This window comes from Semicossyphus pulcher, unplaced genomic scaffold (genome assembly GCF_022749685.1).
Source record: "Semicossyphus pulcher isolate SPU_LCO1_2020_fin unplaced genomic scaffold, fSemPul1.0.p SCAF_24, whole genome shotgun sequence".
Classification (NCBI taxonomy): domain Eukaryota; kingdom Metazoa; phylum Chordata; class Actinopteri; order Labriformes; family Labridae; genus Semicossyphus; species Semicossyphus pulcher.
Genome location: NW_027211698.1, coordinates 11443851 through 11471136, shown reverse-complemented (window position 1 = coordinate 11471136; position 27286 = coordinate 11443851). Strand labels below are relative to the sequence as shown.

Here is a 27286-nt window from a genome sequence, read left to right as displayed (position 1 = left end):
CACTCCCCTGTCATTTGTCAACACTGTCAGCTCGGATGGAAAGAAACTTCCCTTACGTGCCTACCTACCGCCAACTTACGCCTCTTTGTGTCAAATCCCACCACGCCGGAGCAGGCCTCCGTATCACCTCCGATATCAAGGAGAACAGCGAGATTTAGAGTCGCACTAGTAAGAGATGGAAAATGTTGCATCATGTTGGAAAAAGCAAGTTCTCTAGCTGTAAACATTCCTTAAATATGAATTCAAATAACTGAAACCAAGTCCCAAGTTACGCTGGGGGGAATAATCACGGATAATATTGGTGTTTAAAGCAGCCAATGATGATGAAGTGCAGTACAACCACCAGTTAAACAGCAGAGTGACAACCTATACCGCCGGGAGGTTGAAACACAGCAGTCCACTGAGTTAGCGGTGCTGCTAGCTAGATGAACAATGGAGGAATATAATGAAATGTAATAACTTTAAATTAATATTGAATGGGCAGAATTTGTCAAAAGGGGATACAACAAGAAAATAAAACCTCAGCAGAAAGCAGAAAGAGGTTGTATAGAATGCTAGCTAACCCGCTAGCTGCGATACGGATACTAACCCACAGCCGGCTTGTAGCTCCTGTGCTGAGGATACTAACCCCCAGCCGGCTTGCAGCTCTTAAGTTAAGGATACTAACCGCTAGCCGGCTTGTAGCTCCTGCGATACGGATACTAACCCCTAGCAGGCTTGTAGCTCCTGCGCTGAGGATACTAACCCCTAGCCGGCTTGTAGCTCCTGCGATACGGATACTAACCCCTAGCTGGCTTGTAGCTCCTGCTATACGGATACTAACCCCTAGCTGGCTTGTAGCTCCTGCGCTGACAATTCTAACTAGCTAGCTGGCTCGTAGCACCTGCACTGACTTGGCTAACCTGCTAGCAGGCTTGTAGCTCCTGTGCTGAACGCGCTAGCTAGCTCTTAGGTCCTGCACTCCAGCGTAACTGCCAGAATTTATCGTCAATGGGGATGCTCTTAAAACCTTCAGCTCGCACTGAAGCTTTGGAAATGGAATTGGGTTGAGATGGAAGCAGCTTGCTTCTGGCGTACTGTCATACAAGAAAATCAACTAATCCTTGAGTCATTTCAAGCGCAGCACATTGTGATTTATTAGCATGTTATGACGTCTTGAAGCCTTTGTTTGATCTTAGCATCTAACACATTCAGTTTGTCCTGGTCGAGTTCCAGTGACTACATGGCTTTCTCTGCAGACACTGCAGCATATAAAACTACTTACTTAGAAGTCAAAATCCATCAATTGAGGATCTAATTTAAAGACTCATCCAGGAATTTATTTGCACTAGAGTTTTATTTAAAGAGTTCTTGGTTTCTCTCCTGCTTATACAGAGTTCACAACCTCTCAATTCTGCTAACTCAGACATCCTGGAGCAAATTTTCTTTGTCTCTTTTTTTTTGCTTTACAGTCAAAGAAACGTGAAGTTAAATTACATTCCGTTGCTGGGAGGGAGTTCTACTTATGGCGATGTCTGGAAGTTTGCTCATTTGAGACCAAACTTTAAACGCTTGTGGTCATAAAAGTTCGACGGCCTTTTGTGTAAAAGTTACATTAATTCCCTTGGAATGTGTGGAGTTTGCAGGTCTGCATGGGTTCTCTCCGAGTCCTCAGTCTTTCTTGGGTGGCGACCAGTCTTGGGTGGAACCCACCATCGGCCAATGCCAGCTGGGATCTTGCAGGAACGTCAGCGCAATATGTTTCACTCTAAACTCCAGGAAGTAAAGGTAGAACGGTTGGTGGAATTATCCCCAAGCCCTTGGATTCATTACTACCCCAATGAGCAATAACCATCCCTCAGTACGCACCGAGCATAATAACCTATTTAATTTCATAATTATCGATTGATGCGATGGCCACACAGAAAGGTCAAGAAGAGTATTTTTCTGCTCAGTTAGAGAACAAGAAAGTAGGTTGTGTTCAAAGAAAGACCGACTCACACAGTCAGACTCTCCCGCTGAGCGTCTGACAACCGGCTGCCTGATTGGAGCTGAAAACACAAACACTCGTGCATTTTTTACACGAGGACGCTGTGGAGTACACATGTACCACATAACGAGCCAAGATGCCAAGAAAATCACACATACAGTACATATTTTCCAAAAGCCTACAGCGCGGAGCTGGAAAACAGTTGCTTACTTGTGTCTTCCACGAGGGTACAAAAACACCCACAACACAGTTACACACCCACACGCAAACACACATCTGAGCATAAACACTTCAACTTAACGCTGCATGGAAAATAATGCTCAAAAACACATCAGAAAGCGAGCGCTCCCCGCACAGAACTCTGATCTGATCATTTAATTTCGTGTTGCAGCAGCTTTTCGCAGCGGCTGCTTGCTCAAATATCACTGGCCTTTGTTTGCCTTTTGCTGTTACTCTCTTTTCACTCTTTTTTTTTCTCACACTTCTTGCTGACCATTTGTCCATTTTTAGTCGGCGGATGGCTCGTTTTTAATAAAAAAATGCTTCTTAGAAAGATAGGGAAGCATTTTTTGAGCATTTTGCACCTCTGAACGCTCCTTCAAGGCTAAATGAAGCCTGTTAATGAATGCAAACTGAATCTAAAAATGTTAAGAAGACTAATTGGCATCCTTATTATGCATCATTTTGTCTTGTTAGACAAAAATTCATAAAACCAGGCTAACGCAGCAGAACCAAAAAGAACATTATGCCTATGATATGTATGACACTCTCTCCTCACTCTTTTATCACTGCCTCCCTTCCTTCCTCCTGTCATACCCACAATTCCTGACTCATCAAACACCATTGTCATGCACCCTCCGTGGCCGGCACACGGGGGCTAAATTATTGGCCCCTTTTTAATAAGGCTATGGATTGTTTGAGGAATGGCACCGGCACCGCTGTTGATTATATTGAAAGCCTGTTGTTTTATATCCTGCGAATGTCAGATTTCTGCTATTTACATCCCTCAACTCTTGCAGGCCGGCGAATGGTTATTGATTTTGCCAAAGATGAATGAGGGCGGCCGCGCGGAATTAAAAACAAAAAGACAAAAAAAAAGAGGTGAGAAGAAAAGGAAGGGGGGGGGGGAGTGAAGGAGAAATTGCTTTAGAAGTAAGGACAGGAGTTTATTCGGAGGATTGTCCAAACTTCAATTACAACATTTTTTTTCAGTGTATCTGACATTTGGATTTAAGTTCCAGTCTGCTTTTGTTTATCTGAATGTTTTGATAATCTGGGGAGAAATAAGGGGTTGCAAACTTTTAACCAGTTTGGACGTGCCCCCGAATAAACTCCTGTCTTTACTTCCAAAGCAGATTTCAGTGTAGTGTTTTTGTTAGACATGTAGGGGACGTGCAAGTAAGGCCTGTGTTTATCTGGATGTTTGTATAATTTGGGGTCAAAGTACGTTAAAATGTGCATTGCTTTTTGGTGTTTGAGTTACTTTGTGGATGAAAATTTGCTGTAATTTTGGTCGGGTAATAATATGTGAGTCAGGATTTTTTCAGTTTTTTGTTTGACATTAAGACTTGTGGGCTAAGTGCCAGTCAGCCTTTTTCTTTATCTGGATGTTATGGTAATTTGGGGTCAAAGCATGTTGAACTGTGTGTTGTCTTATGGTGATTTTTTTGAGGCATTTTGCCCTCTTAGAGGCATTATTACTGGCTTTTGGTGGTACTTTTTATGCTGTAACTTGGGTTTTTGATTTGGGGGCTAAGTGCCGGTATCTGTTTATCTGGATGCTTTGATAATTTGGGGTCAAAGCATGTTGAACTGTGTTGGTGATTTTGTTAACTTTTGAGATACATTTTTTGTTGGCCTTTTGCTGTTCCTTTTTTTGCTGTAATTTCAGTTGCAGTGAGTCAGACGTTTGATGTTGCGTTCGAGGTCGTGAAGTGCAACAGTATTTTGTGTCATGACGGAAAACTCCCGAGCAGTCGAGTCAAATTATAGATCAAGCAGTGAAGAAAGAACATGAAGTTGAACTACAGCATCAAGGCAAATAACTGATGTTTGGAAAGAAGAAAAAAAAGCTTGAAGAACGGAAGAAAAATCAGTTTGCCTGGGTTGGAGCTTTGTGTTCCATCGTAATGTCAGATTTATGCACGTAATACACGATACACTAGTTTAGTTAAGTTACATGATTAGCACCAAACCATGTTCTGTTCCCCAACATAACCAAGCAGCTTTTGTGCGTTAACCTAACAAACTGTTGCGCGTCTAAAACGCATAAAATGTAAAACGTTTGTTGGCAAGCTTCATTTTGGAAATGTAATCAGATGTTTCCTAGTTAAGTCCATCAGACTTAGCGTATTAATTTTTGCAGTCAAACACAGAAGTTTTATTCTTTAACAGTCTTGTTTGCTAATGTTTGATCACCTTTCAAAGGTGGAACAACATAAAACAATTAAAATGTTTTGACTTTGGTTTGGTTTAGTATATACGAATTCGAGCTACTCAACCGAGATCAAGTTATGTCACAAAACAGGGAATTTGATGCATTTTCTAGCAACTATACTCATGAGTATTTTAGTGCCTCCACTTGGCGTCCATCTTGGCCAGCATTGTAAACAAAATAGCTCCATATTTCGCTCCTGGCATCAGTTTTTAAAGCAATTTTTTCGACAGGCTTGAATTCAGCGCTGTTTGATGCTGTTGCCATGTTTTCGGCCGATTGTCTCCATTGAGTTTTTTGCGCCTACGGCTACAAACCGTGGTCAAGAGCCAGACTGTCTCTATGCAGCTCTGTCTGTTCCAAGCCTTCATCTTATTCTTTTAAAGGAAAAAAAATACCCCCTCTCTCACACACACACTGTTTCTTACACATCATCTGTGGTATTCAAAGAGTTCTTCTTCAATGAAGCGATGCTGTAATGCACTTCTTAGACTGTTATGTCTGCTTCTGCGGTGAGTTTTGTCTGGAGGTTCTGGTTTCGCCGTGTTTCCTACAATATCTTCAAACAAACTCCTCAGTCATTCTGCTTTTTCCGAGTGTCTTCAGGGCAGGTACAAAATGAGGACATTTGTAGAGATTGCGTGAGAATGGAGTCCAGTTTTGACTTTGTAAAAATGCGGTTGGTTAAAGAACCTCACAAGAATTTCAAGGACTTTATTTGAAGGCATTAGTACCTGTGGTTTTGAAATGTGGGCAAAAAAAAGGTGCTCAATTTGATTTTGTAACCTTTAAATATGACAAAGTCATATGTCAAAAAAAATGACAGGAGAGCCAGGTTGGGAAAAATGGGGAGTAATGGGAAAAAAAGATGGGAAGAAGAGCCGAAAAAGAGGGGGGAAAGTTGACAGGAGTGGAATGAGGTGGGGGGGTGGCAGAAGTCAGGAGGGAGGGAGGCGGGAGTATAGATAGATGAATGACATTTTGGATTCTCTCAGCAATAAAGCGTCTCCCTTGACACAGGCTGTCTGGGTTTAGATAGAAGCCGTCACACTGAAGGGCTCATTTGCCTTTCACTTGCTCATTACATCCAACCCAAACATGTTTCCTCCATTGGGAGGCCAGTCCCCCCTACAGCCCCTCCTCCCCCATCCGCTCTGACTATTAGTGTGTTTACATGTGCAGCCGTGCAAGTGTGCATACATACTGGATGTTTTTTGGGGGTCAAAATCAGACTATGGAAAGGCATCTGAGTGTGTGTGTTATAGTGTGTGTGTGAGAGAGTGTTTCATTATCTCTTTGGCTTAATGTGTCAGGTTGTCAAACACAGCGGCTTGTTCAGTGGGCCTGCGCTTCAAAATATGAAGCTTTGGGTTCCCTGCTAGCTTATTCCTTGAACCCTTTTTTGTTTTAATGTGGCATGGAAGCCATGTGACCTAATTTATTGTTTTATGGAGCAATAAATTATGTCATGTAACACATGTAAGTTATGTAATGCAACTAAGTTACGTGGCGAAAATAAGCTACGTCATACACTGTGCATTAGTTACAGAACGTAATTAGCATCATAAGTTAGTGGTTATTTAAACCCAACTCAACCAAGTTGCGCCTTGTTCAACACTTGTTGTTAATTGTTGCACTGGACTTTGCACATTTAATTTTGCTAACATCACCACGGAGCACTGCACATGCCAGATCTATGCTAAAGTTGCACCTAGAGAGTCATATTTTGAAGCTTGGAGTCACAGAACAAGCTAACGTAGCTGTTTGGAGTGATAACGTGTGTTTGTCCAAAATACATAAAATGTAAAACATTTGTCAGTAAGCTTTATTTTGAAAATGTAATCAGGTGTTTCCTAGTTATTGTCCCTAAATTGACTGCTTTATTTTGAAAGTCTAATCATCTGCAGTCAAGCACAGAAGGTTTTGACTTGTTCGCTTGTGTTTGACCCCCTTTTTGAGGAGCATTTTTGGGGTCGTAACATAATTTTGGACAAAAGTAGAACAACATAAAACAATTTAAATGTTTTGACTTTGTTTTGGTTCATTATCTTCAAATTCGAACAACTGTAAGTTACGTAATGAATGTAGGTTAGTTATGTCATACATTGTGCGCTGGTTACATAACGTAGTTAGCATCATAAGTTAGTACCCATTTAAACCCAACTTAACCAAGTAGTGTTTTACCTTGTTAAACACGTGTTGCTAATTGTTGCACATTTAATTTTGCGTGCTAGACTGATGCTAAAATTGTACCTAGATAGTCATATTTTGAAGCTTAGGGTCACAGAACAAGCTAACGTAGCTGTTGGGAGTGAAAGCGTGTGGGTTGTGTTTGTGGAACGCCATTTAATTTTGTACACAATTTGAAGGCAACTGCTGTGTTTGGAATAACTCAAGTTAGGGAGACTTGCGCAACACTGAAACACACATACACACACACACACACACACACACACACACACACACACACACAGGCACACTATAATGTGATTTATAAAAGACACAAACATTGCACGCGTCTTTACACTAAAGGCGTATCCGATATTGATACACGCCGACTTCACGTCATAAATTTTCCTGAGCATTTCTTCATAATGATTTCTCCCATATGGTTCCTACTAATATTCTGCTTGGAGCCAACTCACTGGAACTGACACACACACTCACACACACATGATCACAGGCAGCCCTTCTGTGCTACATTAACTACAAACCTCATTTCCCCACAAAGGGAAGCCACTGGCTGAAAATTGGCTGGGACGAGTCATTAAACCTGTGTCTGACACACACACACACACACACACACACATTTAGACCGCGCACACACACACACACACATCTGTTATACAAATGACCCCCCTCACCCACCTGTGTCAGTGTAGCAGGTGATATCCCAGCGCCCGCTGAGAAATCATTGCCCTTTTTGATGGAGGAGGTCCAGATTTCGTGTGTGTGTGTGTATGTGCTGCTCAAAGTAGCACAAATGTGAATTATGAATTTTGACACACGTGCCTTTAAGTGTGTGTGTGTGTGTTGTGTGTGTGTGTGTGTGTCGCAGACATATTTGGAATGATAATTGATGGCGACTGCGACAGGAGAGGATTAAGATACATGAGAATGCTTTAAGTGAGAAAAGGCGACGTAAAAGTGGGTAAAAATTGTGTAAATGGAGGATGAAATGGTTAGAGAAATCAGAGGAGGTGTGAAGAGGAGCTCCGGGGAGCGCCAGTCGGTGAGCATGAAGGGGAAGAGATCCTGCTGAGGGATGATTGATGGGTCTGACCCCCTGCTGACCCCAGATCAGCCTCCCAGAGCTGTCGGGGACAATTTGAAGTTCACCTCCCCGGAAAGTGGCCTTGTTTCTGTCGGAATAAACTGTGAATGTTGGGTTACTCCAACCAAACCTCATTGTGCTTTTGTACAATTTTAACATTCTGGATATTTTGTCTAAAAAGAACGTGCATCATCTAAGCGTCAGTGCCCACAACAAAGGAATCCATGTTAAACGATGTGATCTCTTCATTTTGAGAGACTAGATGAGCAGGCAAGATGAATTAGAATGAGCAGTGAATATCAACATCTGGGTAAACCAATTCTCATTTGACTTCTACATCCTACATAAGTACTGAATTTATGCACAATTAAAGACATAAGTCTACAAGTCGGTTGCAAAGTTGTCTTCTTCTACTGTTTTTCGGCAGACTGCACACTTTTTGGCGTCACTGCCGCCCCTATTTATGGCCAGGAATCGCAGCTACCATTGGCTAACTTTGAGACTCATCTATGCTGTACTCGCAGCCGGTGAAGATTGCAGAATAGATGCTGCCGTGACGCTTACGTGTCGCGCACGTTCGGCTGACGCCTCGATCCCACAGGATCCGTGTCCGGCGTGTTCCGTCTGCTGTCTGACGGTTCTGGTTCATCAGACGGCTGCTGGATTCGTGAGATGTACATGGTGTTTTATTTTGAAATGACCGGATGCTGTATGCTGTTTTCGTGTGTGACTTCCTGTTTGGAACGATCTGCTCTGTTCAGCTTGACGTGAGCTTGAAGCACCGTCCGTCAAAAATAGACCCGGCGTGTATCTTTAGCGGAGCTGAGCGGAGAGGCGCTTCTGGGACGGACCTCAGCGCGTGCTGTGGAATCACGATCATTGACTTGAACAGGCGCGATCGACTCCGGAGGTCGCGGCGCACACGGAACGCGCCGGAGACGGATCCTGTGGAATTTGAGGGTGGCGGTGTAGATTCCCCTTAATACTCTTCGTGCAGGAACAGAATTAAGACATGCTACATCCTGTCCAGAGAGACAGAGCACCTCCCTCTCACTCAAAGTGGAATCAAAGTGATCTCAGACGTTAGTCTGCCAAAGCCGTCTGCCTGCTATTGCTACAAAATCAAAGATAGGTCTTGAGAGGACAGAGCTCTTTTTTGTAAAACTTGAAATACAACATAATTAAGTCCAATCATTAGGCGTCTGGTCTCTATCAATTACACTTCACATTAGTGCAGTAATGATTGAACAACTGAGCCAGCACTTCTAATACGTCTGTTCAACGTGTTTGGTTGAATACCCTGACTTCAGTGTGTCCCTAAACTTGTAAATTCACTTCAGTTAACGAAATATCAAGACATTTTAAAGATTCATTTTATTGAGAATTTTTTGTGTCGATTAATAGAAAGTTTCCGTCCCATTATATTTGAATAATTATCAAGAATTGAGGTGCATTTATGCTCACAAATTAGCATAGTGGGGACTAAAAAAGTGGCAGCTTATTGCTAATTAAATAAGCTGCTTTCAAAGAGCGTTCTGTTTTTGAGGGATGTGTTTTGTTCCCCGGCCTTCAGAAACAAACAAAAACAAATAGAAGCCTAGGATTTCGAGCAGCGCCACCAAACAGCCCCCCCACCCCAAAAAAAAAATTTAAAAAATAAGTTTGCTTGGATTAAAATGCCGTTTTATCACGCAGCACCTTCCCAGATAAGGATTTTGAGAGGAGGGCTGATTTAGATTCACCTACTTCCTCAGAGTTGCCGGTGCATTTGCAGAATCTGAACAAAAGTAAAACGACTGCACTGTCTCAACTTTCTTCAGCTTTTAAAGCTGGTCATTTATTATTCCAGTCATGCGAAATGAGCCGAACTAAATCCTAAAATATGAACAGAATTGTTTCACTTCAATTTACAAGAGGTCACAAGGGACCCTTTAAATGTGCTTTAAGGGCTCCTTTGATCACCAGTGTATTAAAATGCACTAAAAAGGCCCTGAAATATCATAAATCTGAGCTTTATTATGAACTATCCGGAAAAATATCACAATTCTGTTAACCAAGGGCAACCTGCAAGACGCTTAAAATTAAATTACACCAAAGTGGAGTTTAATTTTGACTATCAGTCATGTTCTCTTTTCTTGGAATGAAACTCTTCATCTCACATTCAGCAAGCTGAGCCCATAAGCTCCACAGCTGCCGCGTCAGCGCCGTCTCAGGACTGTGTGTGGCTCCTGAATGGCAGAGAAGGTGATGATGATGAAGGTGGTAGTAGTGATGGGGATGTGGGGGTGGTAGGCCTGGTAATAACCGTCCACCACTGATGTTGGTCCAGGCTTCTGGGTCGTTTGAAGCCAGCCATGTGGGAGTGTGTCAGTGGTGGTATGGGATGTGTGTGTTGAAGGGATGGATAGTGGTTTCCAGCGCCATGTGACTTAGAAAGATTCTGTTTCCTGTTGCATTTGTGTACTTTAGGCTCTGTGTAGTTTGAAGATTTTCTTTTAAATACAAGCCTATCACCATCTATCGCCAATGGTGATTGAGCATATGGCCCACTGATGAAAGCCTTTGCATTTGCAGTATTACAGACTGGGTGTCTGGTGCAACTTTCGCGAAAAAAATCGCAAGCAGCGCCCAGTTAGTGGCGCGTTTTCCATCGGCCAGCAGTGGTTGATCTGCCAGAGAGGGTAGGCGGAGCTAAGTGGGTGCTGTGAGTAAACAGTAATCTACTATGGCTGAACAAACAAAGAAAAGATGGATGACTACAGATACAACTTCAAAAATAAGTGAAAATCTAAAGAAAAAGAAACAAACTCGTCGCTCAGATGAAGACAAACAGTCTAAAAAGGAAAGGGTTACAACCGGAGCCAACCGTGGACATCACACATGCAACACTGTCTGGATACCTGGGAAGTGTGCTCCCGCAATTACCGTTTATCAGCACAGGTGCCGGCAAAGAGACCCCAAATGCTCTTCAATTTAAGACGCATGTTTAAACTTACTTTTCTCTTTTAACAGATTAATTAAATGACAGAAAATTAATCAGTGAAAAACAATAAACTACAGGCGCACTGTGTAAACAAATTAATGTCTACATTCAGTGTTTCCCTGCTTTTTTACATTACCAAAAATACAACAAGTTAACATTGAATCCTACATAGTTTTGCCTTAATGTTTTCTAGCTAGTGATTTTCTTCTTCTTTGTCTTTATTGGCACTTTTTTCGCACGTTACCACACCTCCAATCAGTGGAACTATAAGGGACAAATATGTCAGGGCAACGTATTGTCCCACATGCATATAAGTAGTCTTGGATGTGCATGACAAAAACAGAATTGTTATCCACTCATAAAAAATTCAATTTCCCTTAATTTCCTAGTTTAATACTTCAGCTTTGTTTCTCCTGTGGTCCAAACCAGCCCAATAAATAACTCACCTTTTTATCCTCAATACTGAATACTTTTTTTTGATCAGCTGTTGGAATAGAGCTAAAAGGGTGCTTAAAAAATGTAATGCAATCCCTTAAAAAGATCTTGCTAGTATGCGTGTCCTTGCCCGCTACTTTAAGACTGTATGCTGCTTTTGACCATGACCGCCAAAATAATGTTCAATAGAGATTTTGTGCCTTTTTTCTCCACTTGAAACACACACAAAATGGAACTGGTGCAATATTACTTACCGTCACTCATAATATATCACCTTTTTTACTTTAGATTGGTGAAATTGTCTGCTTTTTCTTCTCAGGAAGTAACCTTTCCTCAGACCCAGTACTCTGCATTTGGATCTCTGTCCACTGCAAAAAAAATAGCTCCAAGCTTTTACATCATTCACGTTGTTTATCAGTTGGACAGCTGAAATATTTTCCAACAGTTTGAGTAGCAAATAGCCTTCAAAATGTGACTGTCGATAACCGCGGCAGATAAGAGTGTCTCCGATAAAACAGCCTCTATAATGCTGGAAAAACACCAGTGAATAGAGCTGCGACCTTGTGTCAGAGCTTTGAGCCCGCTCTGTTTTACTTATGTCATGCTCACGCCGCCATGGTGACCTCTTGCAGTTACCATGCCACCCACTCAGTCGGCCATTAGGGCTTAAAAAGCAGAGGTTACAGCCTCATGCTCTGTTTAAATGGAAAACATCGTTTTAGCTGTATTCTACTAGCTTGTAAGCTTTATTAGAAAAGGAAAGAAGTCTGATTTTATTGAAAAACTTGATTTCCCATCGCCCCCATCTGTTTTCACTCCAAACTTGGCAGCTCAGTAAGTGGCTCAAGGCATCAAAATATGACGCTGGAGGTACCTGGCTAGCCTAATTTCTGAATGCTTTCCTCTAGATTATTGTGTTGCATTGAAATCAGGTAAAACAAATAAAGAAAAAGTATGTGTTGACTTTATTTCAGAACTTGCGTAACATACGCTCATGTCATATACAGTATGTTAGGTACCTAACATATCAAACTTCCATAACAAGTGGGTCACGTTGGTGCTCAGGATCTATTCCCTAAACCGACGAAGTTGGTGCCAAAATTTAACTGTTCGCAACGTCAACGTCCAAAAGTCGCAAACGTTTATTGCCAAGTTTTATCCGAAACTGTAACCCAATGTTGCTCATTTTTAATGGCTAACTTGACCACTTAATTTTGAAAGTCTTATCCAACGTTGCATATTTATAAAAGCTAACTCGAGCTCTGCATGCGTCTAAACGTAGAAGGTCCAAACATTCGTTGGCGAGTTTTATCCCAAATTGTAACCCAATGTTGTTCATATTGTATTGCTTACTTGACCGCTCTATTTTGAAAGTTTAACTGGACATTAAATATTTTAAAGCCAACTTCACCACGGAGCCCTGCACATGCTAAACTGAAGCTAGAGCAGTGCCTAGATAGACATATTTTGAAGCGTAGGGCCATAGATGTATGCTAATGCTAATGTATTTAGTTGGGAGTGAGGACAAGCTATTTCCAAGAGTTTCCGAATATTATAGCCAAATTCCTTTTTTTTGCTAATGCTAACAGGGAGAAAAAGGGTCAAAAACTGTGGGGAAAAAAAGTGAAAAAAGGCAGAGAAGAAGAAAGAAAGCAGAGACGAAGAGCAGGCGTGGCTCAGTACGTCAGTGAGAATAGAACGGATCAGATCGGCACTCTACGGCCAAAAAACAGCCTTGTATGCTTGCTCGTACCTGTCCTGCATTAAACACTACAGCTGTCGAGCAATGCAAGGCTGCTTCTTTATTGTAACAAAACTTGTGTGTGTTTTTCCAGGAACAATGTTGTGTGACAGGATTAAGTTGTAATTCAATTTCGGGAGATTAAATTCTGTCAGTTTCTGCCGGAAAAAAGCGACTTGGAGGGATTTGGCAGGAGAGGAAGTGGGTTATGCGGCTAAGTTTTCTTTTCTATGTGTAAAAAGACATTAAACGCACAAACTCTTTATTTAAACTGGGCCGCAACCAAAGAGAAAGAACACCACAGCATTGCTGCCAACTCAAGTCTTTACTTACGTTGTTGCTCATTATCTTCTAGTTATAAAGACGTGGAAGTCATCAATGAGGGAAGTGATTCTCCCGTGAACACTGAGTCATTGGAGTCTGGTATCTGCACAGCTGAGAGCATGAAAATCCACAACAATTGTACTACGACGTAGTATTGCCAAGAGCTCACGCTTCCTTTTCTTCCTGTTGTTCTTTTTCTTATTCCATTGGCTGCTCTGCTCGCTTTCTGTTCCACTCTGTTGCTTTTTTCTTTGTCTTTTCACATGAGGTGTGATGTTGTCGCACCACCCGTCACTTTTTGGATTCTTCTAACTGGGACCATCTTTCCCTTACCTTAACTTTTCTGTACCTATAAACCAGACAAATCCTTAATTGCAACGTGATTAAATGCTTTTATTTCCATGTTTTGGAATTCTCACAGGGACCGGCACGTATCAATCTGGGCGCACAGATCAGGCGACTTCATATCCGTCCCACTGTAAGGCAATGACAATGGACTTTTTGTTTGTTTCTTTGTAGTTTGGAGGACAACAAATCCTTTTATTAATATTGCCTCAGAAACTGATGATTGATTGTTCATGGACTGATTGAGGACAGAACAAAAATGACACCATCTTCCTGCCAGTGAAGTACGAGTCACATGGTTTAATTTGTTCATATAAACCATTAACTACTTGTGATTGAAAGTTTAAAATATGATCTAGATGCAGCACAGTGCCGGATATTTTATATTACGCTAGTCAAAGCCTGTTGCCTACATTACCCACAATGCAAACTGACCGACAACAGTTAAGCTAATTTAGCCTCAAGCTGCTGATGAGGAACAGCCCACAGGTCTGGTTCGCCCCCTTCTTTCTTACTTCTCAAACTTGTCGTTTTCAGCCCCAACTTGCGCTGACTCGAGTGACATCACATGAGGAATTTGATCAAACTCACTTGTCAAAACACTTTACACTTTTTTCCACATTTAAAGTGGTAAACCACAAGACCCAGAATGCTTTTCTTGCCTGCAAATATTAGAACCTTATCAGACTTGTGATTGAACGTTTAAACCTGTTGCCTACATTACCCACGATGCAATCTGACGGCCAACAGTTAAGCTAATTTAGCCTCAAGCTGCTAGCCTCAAGCAGAGGCCACAGAGGTCTGGTTAGCCCACTTCTCTCTCACTTCACACCCCAAGAGGACAAACATGTCGTCTTCAGCCCTGACTTACGCTGACTCAAGTGACATCACTTGAGGAAACTCATGTATCAAAACACTTCTACACTTTTTTTCCACATTTAAAGTGATAAACCACAAGACCCAGAATGCTTTTCTTGCACGTGAATTTTAGATCCCATCAGACTTGTGATTGAACGTTTAAAAAATGATCTAGATGCTGCACGATAAGAAATATTTTATATTATCCTTGTCAAAACCTGTTGCCTACATTACCCACGATGCAATCTGACCACTTACAGTTAAGCTAGTTTAGCCTCAAGCTACTAGCCTCAAGCAGAGCCCACTTCTTTTTCTTACTTCACACCCCAAGAAGACAAACATGTCGTCTTCAGCCCTGACTCACGCTGACTCGAGTGACATCACTTGAGGAAAGTCGCATTCCAAAACACTTTTTTTCTACATTTAAAGTGGTACTGCACAAGATGTTTTTCTTCCATGACAACATGAAGTTGCTATTTTTCTACACCCTTTCAAAATAAAACAACCCTAGCACTGTCTTCATTTTAGAATGGAGTTATTGCCACACTTAAGTGTAGAAAGTTAAATCCACTTGGGCACAATTAGAGAGGCAATTCCTTTAATGCTTTTTAATGTAATTTAATGTTTTAAGCGTCTTTATTTTGCATGTTTCGTCTTATGTCATGCACACGTTCTCTTTGGTGCATAAATGGGCCGACCCATGCGCTCTTAAAACCGTAGAGACATTCCGCCTGTGGCTCTGACTGGCAGATATCTCCTCCCAACTACCACACACACACACACACTCACACAGTCACAGTGAGACACACACCGGAGCTGTCAAGTGGACCTGGCCCTGTGTCACCCCATGCATTAACGGGGGGTAGAAATAAGGCAACGGCTCAATACTTACATCGTCCACTGCTGAGCCTGAGAGAAAGAAGAATGAGGGGAGAAAAAGAGATGGGGGCGGCAGAGATGGAGGAATAGATGGCTAAGGGCAGAGAAAAAGAAATTAGGAGAAGAGAGGGAGGAAGAGGTGGAGCAGATGGATCTGGACACTTTCGAAATGAGCCCAGAGAGAAGAGCATTTACAGTAGAGCGCGTCGGCATGAATGCTAATGCTCGTAGATGTCATCCCCACTCTCACAAATACATGATTGTGTCTCTCTTTCTCCCTCAATTCCTCTGTTCTCTCACTCTCCTTAAGACCTATTTCTGTACCCGGCTTTACCTTGCTTACTCGCCCTGAATGAGCGCCATTTCTCTCTCTCTTTGTGTGTTTTCGTCAGCCGATATTGCCTTTGGAGAGTTGTTTTCCCCCTCACATTTCACCTCTCCCCTCTGATCTTTTATCACCGCACACAGACGTAAACTCACCTGCAAGTAGGTTTCAATAAGGGATTATTACAGACGCCCGCTAACCTTTCAAAATAAAATCCCCACGCGCACATTCGTTCATCGATCGGAGCAATTTTAGCTCCTCGCGCAGACTTCCTTTGAGTTTGTAGCCGCTCTTAAATCATTTTATCTAATAACTCATCAGTGTGTGTGTGTGTGTCTGTGTATTTGGTCAGCAAATCTCATTTATCACCATTGCTCAGGTCCCCTCACTGCCATTCTGTCCGGGCACACCCGCAGCAATATGGAGGATCGCAGAGGAGAGGAAGAGCGCGGTCTTTGCCGAGCCAACGATCCATAAAGCAATATTGGAGTTTATGAGCTCTCAATGTTGTTCAATATAGGGGCAAGTTCAACTATGCAATAGTCCATTGGTTTCCTTTTTTGCTCTCTCTTTTAAAAGTGCACTTTGATGAGAAAAATCTGGACTTTGGCTTGTGTATTAGATGTATTCAAAAGATTAGACCAAATGTGAAACGCGATGATGCTGACTGCCAAAAAGGTCGGATTCATCTGTTGACTTTTTTATTTGGTTTGTCCATTACGTGTTGGAAAAATGCTCCAAAGATCATCAAAATAGATCCATCATCTATACTATTTATCCTGTTCAGGGTCGTGCAGGGGGGTGGCGCCTATCACAGCCGCCATTGGGCGAGAGGCGGGGTACACCCTGGACTGATCGCCAGTCAATCACAGAGCTGATACTCAGTTCAGATCAACGATATCGCAACGAGACTCGACGCAACCTCCAAAAGAATCCTTTGACATCTGATCGTGAACATTCTAGAACTGGGCCGTTCACATCAAAGCCCCGCAACGCAGCTGACCGTCTCCATAGCAACGAGACACTGACATACCCCACCACTTCTGCGTTAATGTTATAACGTTCGTATTCGGCCTAGGTTACATGAGAAGTGGATGACAGTGACATGCTAACAGTGTTAGCTGTGACACTGATTAATAAACGTCGAAGACAGAGGGTTTGGAAAGCGAGGATCTCGAGCCGTCTTTGGCTCAGGGTGCCTACGCCAACTTATGCTGTTTCCTGATTGGCTGAAGTGGAATAGCGACATCATTCTAAAACTGCATTTCTGCAAGGCAACGCAGCGGCTTCAGACGCTCTGCAACTAACTGGTTCACGCGGCTGCAGTTTTCTCTGCAACATTCTGAAACCGTTTTTGTTGCGTTACAAATCTTTGATCTGAGCTGAGCTTTAGAGACAGACACTCTCACACCTGCGGGTCACCAATGAACCTACCCAGCATGCCTTTGGACTGTGGGAGGACACAGCAAAAGAGAAGGATTGAGTGACATATAAACACATTTATTTCTCAAGAAAGGTCGAAAGAAAAGTTGCACAAGCAGGGAGCACTGAGTTTCCAGGTTGACATTGGGCGCATAATACTAAACAAGCTACACAGAGCTGCTGAAGAACACCCGGCAGCACCAATGCACGTCTCCATCCTTGTTTATGAATTGTTACGAATGAGGAGAACACTTAACCAGCGTGTGCTGTCGTGTTGGCAGTGATGTAATGTAAACACTACAGCACGCTATAAGCACAATCCAACATGAAGTATGCAGTAAATTGGCGGGGGCACTTATGTAGAATAGATTAATATGTAATACCGAAGAAAATGTGCAGCTGCAGCCGGAGCTTCAAAATAAAAGCCCAAAGCAACACGCTTTGTCCAACGTGATATGTGTTGTACTATTTAAAGCAAATATAGTTACGTTTTTGAGGATTAAAACCATTAAATTTTAGAAAAGCAAGCCTTTAAATGGAAGTGAATGTTACATTTAGTTGGGAAAAGGTTGCAGATCTACGTCTTCAGGCTTTGTTGTTGCATTTTGCACAGTTTTTACTTGCACTGGAAAATTAAATATCGGTTTAAAACTAAAGTTTTTATTCTAAGAAGTTCTGGATCTAACCCCAAAACCAGTCAACCCAGTTTAAGTCCATTTTATTTCTTTAAAAAATTAAATTAAATGGAATAATAAGCAGACCAAACCAGGCAACATATGCAGCTTTTGGCCGAAATTCAGATTTAAAAGTCAGAAATATTCAGCGTTGAACCGCTGACAAACTTTAATGAGCAGTTTAATTACATTGAGCCAAGCTCGGAGCCTATGCCACACGCACTCAAACACACAAGCCTCCAGTCGTGCCCGTAGTAACATGGCGTTGGTGCCAGCTGAACAGAGCAGATGGTAGCAGGACTGAGGCTGGGGAGCCTGACTGACTGACTGGTGGTGCTGGGAAGGCTGGCAGGGACAGAAAGAAAGCTTCACTGGGGGAAATGGGAGGAACTAATTACAGTGGTAGCCTCTGCATTAGTCGATAGCATTCATAATAAGCACTGTGGATAAACACAGCAATGACAGAATGTATATGTTTAAACAATTTGTTGTTGATATCACAGAGTTCATTCTGTCTTTTCAGGATCAAGGGGGTCGGCAGGGCCTGTAGGTGTAACAAAGAGACTCTAAACAACTACAAAGGGAAACGAACACAACAAAGAGACACAAAGCGACTAAAAGAGACACAATTACAAAGCAAAACAACATTTTTAGTGACTACAAAGACTTATAACGACTACTAAGAGATGCAAAACAACTAAAAGAGAAACCAAAATAACTACAAAGAGACACAAAGTGACTTTAAAGACGACAAAAAGATACAAAATGAGCACCAAGAGGAGCAAAGCAATCACAACCAGCTTCAAAATGACCGATAAGCAACAGCTAGGAACACAAAAAGACACAAAACAACATCAAAGAGATTTTAAAAAACACAAAGATAAATAAAAGAACCATAAAAAGAACACAAACGACACCAAAGAGACACAAAGTGACTACAAAGAAACACAAAGCAACTATAAAGAGATACGAAACAACAACGTTATTTAAAAAGCACAAATATAAGTAAAACAACCATAAAAAAGACTCCTAAGAGATGCAACGCAACATCAAAGAGACACAAAACGACAACAAAGAGATGCTAAATGTCCACAAAATGAAACAAACACTACAAAGAGACACAAAGCAACTTCAAAGAGATTTTAAAAACCACAAAGATCAGTGAAACAACCATAAAGACTCAAAATGACTTCTAGGAGATGCAAAGCAACACAAAGTGAAGCAACACTACCACAAAGAAATCCAAATAACTAATTAGAGATACAGAATGAGCACCAAAATAGGCAAAACAACCACAAACGTTTTCAAAATGACTACACAGTTCAGCAAAAGAAGCACAAAGAAACAAACAGCTTGAGAGAGGCGCAAAGCGACTTCAAAGAGACACAAAACAACAACAAAGAGATGGAAAATGACCACAAAGAGAAACAAACAATAGCAAAGGGACACAAAGCAACTACATAATGCTAAGTGACCAGACGATAAGAACAACAAAGGGACTTTAAATGCCTCGAAACAACACAACTACAAGTCTTTCTGTGTTGTTGGAGGGGTGTGGGGCCTTTTGCATGGCTGTGCCCAGGGACCCATTGTCTAGTAATCCACCCATGTATGCGACAACAGATGACAGCAACAGATGAAAGGAACTTTCAGGCTTCATGCCGTCTTTTACAAAGCCGCGAACAACGAGAGAAGCGCCATGAATCATGTTCTGGAGCTTCTAACGGCTGAAATGACGAGTGGAGCTCAGAATTCCTATTCTGGAGTCGTTGCCATTAGCGCGGCGTGCTAAAAGGATGTTTGCCAGAGGGTGTTGGCTGGAAGCTATCAGAGAAGTGAGACAGCTGTGTGTGATTGTGTGTTTTCAGCTTGTTTTTGTGTCTGTCTTTCTAAAACCAACAGAGAAATCCACCCGCTTCTAATTGCCTGGCTTTCCCACGCACCAATAGAGCTGTTTCTACTCACTTTAATAACTTCAAAGTCTCGTAATCTCGTCAGCCGAGTCTCCAAGTGGAACCCTCTGCAAAGGTCAACCAATGCAATTTGAATATCTTTGATTAAACGGTGTGCCGGTGCCAGACCCAGACTGTAGGTCACTGCCTCGGAGAAATGATATCCACCCCTCTAACCCCACTTGTCTGTCCCCAAGTCTCGACTCTGGCTGCTCCCTCATTGTCGAGGGTCACGTCTGGCGCACTCTGCTCTCTTTTTAGCAATTTACGTAATCTCCCTGACCCATTCTTCCTCCGCTGCTACTCCCTCTGTCCTTCAATCCTTCCTCTTTCACTTCTCATATGCACACAAGGCGTAGTGATAGTCCTGAAATCCCCCATCCTGGATGTCTTTTCTTCCCTCTTCCTCTCATTCTCCCATTCATTATCCCGCTGATTCAAACATTTTCAGACACCGTGCCATGCAGCGGTCATTGAACCATGCATCCACAGTCTGGTGTTTTAGCGGAAAACTCAGCGGGTGCAGTCAAAGATCAGAGTTTTCCTTGCAAAATAACTCTGGGGAAAAGAGATGTATCATATTTCAGATCAATTTTACCAGTGAAACAGCTAGTTTAGCAGGCTTTCTGACCTTTAAGTATTAAGCAGCGGCAGTATGGTAGCCTACTGTGTGTGATCAAGTTAGCTTCTCTGGTGGCATTTCAAGATAATAACTATCGTGGTCATGAATGAGCGGAAAACATTAATTATACTTTTTATTCATGGCTTCAAAGTATGTTCCTTGAATTTTAATCTCACCCTTTTGAATATATTCTAAAAAAACCTCCTTTTGAGGTTTACTTGACTTTTCGAAATGTTTCTGTTTCTGTCTGTAGTATGCCCCGGCACAGAGAACAAGCTGAGCACTCTGTCCGACCTGGACCAGCAGTACCGCACTCTGAAGAAGCTCTACGAGAACTGCGAAGTCGTCATGGGCAATCTGGAGATTACCAGCATCGATCGAAACCGCAACCTCTCCTTCCTAAAGGTATGAAGTTTGTTGTCTCTGGTAAAGCTGCAACAATCAGACAAGTAATCACAAAGTTGATTGAATGGAAATTAATTACTTTGATCTTCTAGTAATTGTTTCAGCCCTTTTTCAAACATAAATGTCAAACATTTTCTTTGTTCCAGCTGCTTTAATGTAAGGAGTTTGTGATTGCTTTATATTTTTTGAGAGTGAATGAATTGACTTACTTAAGGAGCGTTTGTTGAACAAAAAAAAAAGCAATTCGAAGGTTTCACAGTTTTTTTTCCCACTGTTTTAAAAACTTTATAGACATAATAAATAATTGATTAAGCTTGAAAATAACAGGCTGAGTTGTTGGTAATGAAAATCCGTGTTAATTATTGGATAGAGACGAGACAAAAACTGAAATGTTTCCTACCTGCGAGGAGAAAGACTGGGATTCAGGACCATGGAGAGAGATCAAGGCTAGCTCACTGTATTTTCTACACTATTTTTAACGTAGTGCACTCTCTTCAGGCTCAATATCATCATAACTATGGCCACCATTAACGCTTGGTAGTGTCTGCATTTTATAAATAATAAAATGTGACTCATGGCAGCATATGATAACAAAAAGGAGTCATCAAATTGATGATTTCAGATACAATAATTGAAACATGTTTTAGGACCATGGAAACAGAAACATATGCCTTGTGTGCAAATTCACTTTATTCTTCTTTCATTCATTACTACCTACATAACAGACACTCCTAAGTGAGTAGTAAATTGCCATTTCAGACTCTTATGAATCATAGTAATTTTCCATCAGCCTTGACAAGTGTAGTGTAGCACATTATTGTTAGCTAAAAGTAGTGCATGTGCTACCGGTGGTGCTTTTTTCATTGCAGTGTGGGATTGTTTTGGCGCTATGTAGTGCATAAATTACATTCTGCGAATGAAGTAATTAAAGTGGACTTAAGAGGAGTTATTTCAGATATCATCAAGACAGTTCAAAAGTAGCACCATGGATGGATACCGTAGTGTGATTGATCAGCACCATGGATAGAGACATAAAGAGAAAGAGAGTTACAGGTTGGAAAGTTTCCTGACCACGGAAAGAGACACAAAGGGAAATCAAGAGTTACAGGTTGGAAAGTTTCAGGACCATGGAGAGAGATACAAGCAGAAAAGGAGAGTTAAAGGTTGGAAAGTTTCAGCACCATGGAGAGAGACACAAGGAGAAAAGGAGAGTTACAGGTTGGAAAGTTTCAGGACCATGGAGAGAGACACAAAGACAAACTAGAGTTACAGGTTAGAAAGTTTCAGGACCATGGAGAGAGACACAAGGAGGAAAGGAGAGTTGCAGGTTGGAAGGTTTCAGCACCATGGAAAGAGATGCAGACAAACGAGAGTTACAGGTTGGAAAGTTTCAGGACCATGGAGAGAGATGCAAAGACAAACACAGGTTCAGGAACTTCAGAAACATGGTTCAGTACAAGGAGAAACTTTCTAGTGAGTTACTGGTTGGAACGTTTGAGGACCATGGAGAGAGACAGATGGAGAGGGTTGTTTTGCGAAGTCATTTAATTGCTCAAAATTATCTGTTAATTGTTAACTGTTCCCACTATTCTTTTAAGATTATCCAAGTACATTATGACACTACACAAATAAGAAGGTACATTTTTACCCAACAAAATAAAGGCATATGTTAAAGATGATGATATTGGACTATGTTTTAGAGATTTATTAATGGATTGTTACACCCCTACTTTCTTCACCTCTTAGGATAATGAAAACCACCTACACTTACTTCTGCTTATTACTTACAGTGTAATGGATAGGGTGAGTCATTTAGCAAACTCTCACAAGTCCTATTAGACCATTAGCAGTTTTACATTTGCATTTAAGGCAGCTTATTTTGCAGAATCTCTTATCTGGAGGATGTCACGATATGTAAACAGCGTTGAGTTCAGCATGTAATTCACTTGGAGAGAACCCATGGATATTGATCCAAGCCCTTTGCCAGCAGAATAAAATGCAGTACAACAGTACAATGGGACTAATGATAAGAGGTACTGGTGAGAATTACTATGGAAGGAATGTCTGTGAGACACTGCAGCTAAATGAGGAGCACTCTGAATGTAAAGTGCCATCACCGTTCCTTGCTTATGTAGCACTCTCAAGGGTCTGTAGCTGCTTTCTGTGTGTGTGTGTGTGTGTGTGTGTGTGTGTCAGCCATTAGGACTGTGTTTGTGCTATTGCATGTGCATATACTGTTCACGCCATCGGGCCCCTGTCTCCCCCCCAACCCCTGCTGTTTAATGAAGTGAGGTGTAGTCTAATTACTGGGCCAGTGCTATCAAATGAACACTATAAACAGTCCCATTAGGCGCAGCATCATTAGGGAAAACAATTAGGCATCTGGGGGATTGTTAAGTGGATGTGAGGGGGGTCAGGATTTGGGCGGTTATGTGGTTGTCATGGAAGTGTTTTAGCAATCACGCTATTGACCATATTTAGGCCATGCATTGCAGCCATTTTCCTCTGATGTCATAGTCAGGGTGAGAAGCTGAAATGCTGTTGGAATGCCTAACTACCGTGTTCACGGCTATTAGTCTTATACATGTTGGTTATCTAATGTTTCATCAATTTGAAATAACACAATGAACTGCTAACGTTAGCATTTAGTCCAGCACTATAATGTATTAGCTTTGGCTTGAAAGAGGCTTCAGCTCATATTTCGGTTTGTTAGCTTGGAACATACCTCTTCCTGGCTAACGTAGGCTAGGAAATGGTAACTTGATGTTAGCTAACATCATGTTAGCAAGGAATTTACTTCCTAGCTAACACAATGCCTAGCTAAGATTTTTAATTCCTAACTAATGTAATGTTAGCTAGCCAACGTAATGTTAGCTAGGAATTTAGTTCCTGGCTTTCATTACTACTAACTTGCAGGTGGCTAATGTAAGCTAGGAAGTAAACTTTGGCTTTCCTAGCTAACATGATATCAGCTAACTTAATGTTAGCCATGCATTTACCTCCTGGCTAACATAATGCTACCTGACAAAGATTTTACTTCCTAGCTAAAGAAATGTTAGCTAGCCAATGTAATGTTAGCTAGGAATCTAGTTCCTAACAAACATTACAACTAGCTAGGGGGTGGTTGAATGCTAGCATTAGCTGTTGTATCATGATAGCTAATGGGTTATCAAATCTTTTGTTATGCTTTGAGTTATGAGCAAATTCATATTTTTGACAATCGCATTCGCTGCATCTTAAAGCAACACTTACACACCTTGGTTCATGAAAAGTTCAATGTCAGTGTATCTGTAAAGTGCACACATTTAACAGATAAACTTCACAGAGACTCATAATGTGAGCTGCAGGCAGGCTGGAAATGGTGAAGGAGAAGTGATAGACTCGGACTCTATGTTCTTTTTACAGCAGCAGCCTGGGAGGTGCATACGGACAAATAGCTGGACAGAGCATGGATAGAGAGCGGGAGTCTGGGTAGAGGAAAGGAGAGAGAAGAGCTAGAGGGGTTGTCGCTTTTATGGCAGGCAAAAACAGCTGCTGCGCTAAAATGACATCGCTCAGCTACCGTGCCACAGGGGGGTGTGTTTGTGTCTGCATATTTCTGTGCATTTGTGTGAGTATAGAGAGGGAGCAGGGATGGAGATCAAGGGAGGGGGTGAGGGCAGGGACAGACAGGACGACTTGGTGATTCTTGCCTGGTGAGATGCTGACAGTTAGATGGATGAGATGGCTCTGTTGCCTCCTCCGGTCCAGCTTTCATCCAAACCACATCTCTCTGATGTTCCCTGATTCTCTGTTTCTCTTCAATGTGAGTGCAAGGCGACCAGAGATGTTATCATGTAGGTTTTATAGCACAGTCTTTATCACATCTGGGTCAATTTGATTTCATGGATACATTTTTGTATTTGTTTTATCCAGCTTAGAGGCCACCACGGGTTGAGCTTGCTTGAGGTCACAATAAAGCAATGTAAAAGGTTGCATTTCTGTGGTAGTTTGAAGGCAGTTTTCCTTTTCCATATAAAGATTACTTTTGAGTGAGTAGAAGACAAGGAATGGCTTTAAACTGGTTAATTGCAAAATATATATTAAGTCAGAGGTCAGAGGTCACAGAAGATCGGGGGGGAGTTAGGGTGATATGTTGAATGAAGTTTAAATTAAAAGTTTTAGTTATTTTAGTTACTAAATGAACTTGCTTACATTCTTAGTTTCTTGGTAACCTGCTTCCTTTGTTGATACTTATTTGCTGAGTTACCTACTTACTTTCCTACCTGAACATTCGTAACTTGCGTACATAATCTCTTACTTGTTTACTTGCTTGCTTTTTTGCTTGCTTACATACTAACTTATTTACCATACTTCAATGGCTTACATGCTTCCTTACTTTCTTGTTAACTTTCCCTATTTTGGTTGGTCAAAATTTTATTTCAGATTGTAGTTAGACTCATTTACTTTATTACCTTTATTTTAACTTTACATATGTTTTTTTTGTTTTGTGTTTATGTTTTCATAATAAAGTCCTGTGGCAGTTTTTTGTGTGCTACAGTTTTATTTCTACTTAGTATTATACTTACATTTTGTATGATAATATATGAATTTGTCTCCAACAGCTATGCTTCTCAAGGCTTTCTTGGCAATTCACGTCCACCCCTCCCTGGTTTTTATATGGAATAAGGCAAAAAAGAGTAGAACTCTATAAACCAGCAGTGGCATCAATTAGGATTCATAGCGAGTTGAAATTCTTTCAAGCAGTGTAAGACTAAAGTTGAGATTAACTCACTCAAACTTTTTGGTGCTCCTCAGACTTACTTTAGCTGAAAAATGAAAAGTTTTTGTGAACAGAGACACCACTGTACCGCCACCCGATATAACCCCCTTCCCCATCTCTGTCTAGTTTGCGGGCCGGCTCCTCTGGCCGCTGTCTGTCTGTCACTCACAATGACCCATTTTCCCACAAGTGAAGCGGGGGGGAGCCGTGCCAAGTGGCCCGCAGTGGCCCACAACCAGCTAATGATGTCACCTAGGCTGAAGGACTCTTCATTAAAGCCGGATCAATCTGGCGGCTAGCGCTGCAAAAAACACAGCTAGGGCGCGATGCCAGGGCTGCAGCTGAGAGAGCGGAGGGACGAGGGGATGTCTGTCCATAAACCCAGAAACAACAACGCACGTGTCAGTGTGTTTAAAAGTCCTCTCCAAAACACAAGTTGATGCACACACACAAGTTTCAGCAATAAAGATAGATCAATGACGCGGTCTAAAGCGTATTTTGTACGTCAACATGCAGACAACAACACCCTTTACATATCTAATCTCTGCAAACACAAGCCAAGAAAGAGAGACAGAAAAAAGAGAGATATAGCAAACTCTTCCAATTTTTTTTAAAGAAGAGAGGTAACGTGGCTCCGAGAGTTCGCTTCAGCGCAGCCAGGCAACAGAGGACACAATAAATAAGAGGAGAAGAGAGAGGAGAGAAAAGAGACTCCTCACACCAAAGAAGGTTTCCCGTTTTCCTTGGGCTGTCTTTCGGCTGCAAATGAAAGCGCTGAGTGATTCTGCAGCTCAGCTATTCTCAAAAGCCTCAAAAATTCCATTGTGGAGGAACGTGTAATGCCTCATATGCTTAGCAAACTAACCGCAGAGTGTGTGTGTGTGCTCTAATGCATACTTGTACCCTGGACTAGAGTGCAAATGAGGTTACAGAATGCACTTCCAAGGGGTAAAGGTTGCTCCTCTTAGCGATGCTCATACATTATGACATCCTTGGTCTTTTGTGTCACGTCTTATTCCACCGATTTTTTTTTATCTTCTATGTCCTTGCTCCAACCTGCTGAGATCAGTGTGCGAGTCAGAGATTACTGCCTCCCCGTGTGTCATTATTCAGCCCTCATCTGATCGCTCCTCTCTCTGTCGGGGAGTGTGACTTCATGCTATTAATTTACTGTGAGGCAGTCATTCAGACTCCGCTCGTGTCTGTCCTTCAGGGGTGTTTACCATCCATCTACCATTTACTTAGGATGTGGTCCTTTGGTGTACTTTAAGTCTGGTAATTTTTCATAGTTTGGGTGGGCTCTTTAGTGCTAATATTTTAGTACAATGTCTTATAGGCACATATGAAGAGGTAGGTTTTAAGTTGAGTTCAGAAAATGCTCAGATTTTGACAATGCTTGATGTCAAGTGTTGCAGAGTTCCTATAAAAGAGTATTGGGTTGCTCACAAGTCTTAGAGCTTCTTTAGTAGACCTGACAAACCGTTGTCCCAATAGTTCAACCTGCTTGTGATCCGTGCAAGGTTTGGACCCTGAGGTCTGAGTAGTCCAACCGGCTTGTGATTCGTGCAAGGTTTGGACCCCTGAGGTCTGAGTAGTCCAACCGGCTTGTGATTCGTGCAAGGTTTGGACCCCGCTCTACAAGTTTGGTGTGGAAGAACTTCAATGCCCTGCACCAACCTCAACCCTATCCAGGATTTTTTTGGGATGATTTGGACCACTTGATGCAAGGCAGGACTCCTGAGCCAAAATCAGTGTTAGGCAGCGTAAAAGCGCTTGCAGCCAGGTTCCATACATTAAGTACTCTTAGTCTGCTTTCATCTGACTTCAGGGCGGCTGTGGCTCATTGGCAGTCACATGTGGAAGTGTCCTTGGGCAAGACACT

At 41.8% G+C, this 27286-nt stretch overlaps 1 protein-coding gene across 1 annotated transcript in view; it reads left to right on the top strand.

The window, feature by feature from the left end:
• The window catches only part of LOC138603716 (receptor tyrosine-protein kinase erbB-4-like), a 268639-nt gene that overhangs the window by 117540 nt on the left and 123813 nt on the right, over window positions 1-27286 (top strand). Inside the window, exon 2 of the mRNA XM_069675611.1 lies at window positions 20491-20642. Within this exon, the coding sequence (XP_069531712.1) occupies window positions 20491-20642 (152 nt within the window). The remainder of the gene's footprint in view (window positions 1-20490; window positions 20643-27286) is intronic.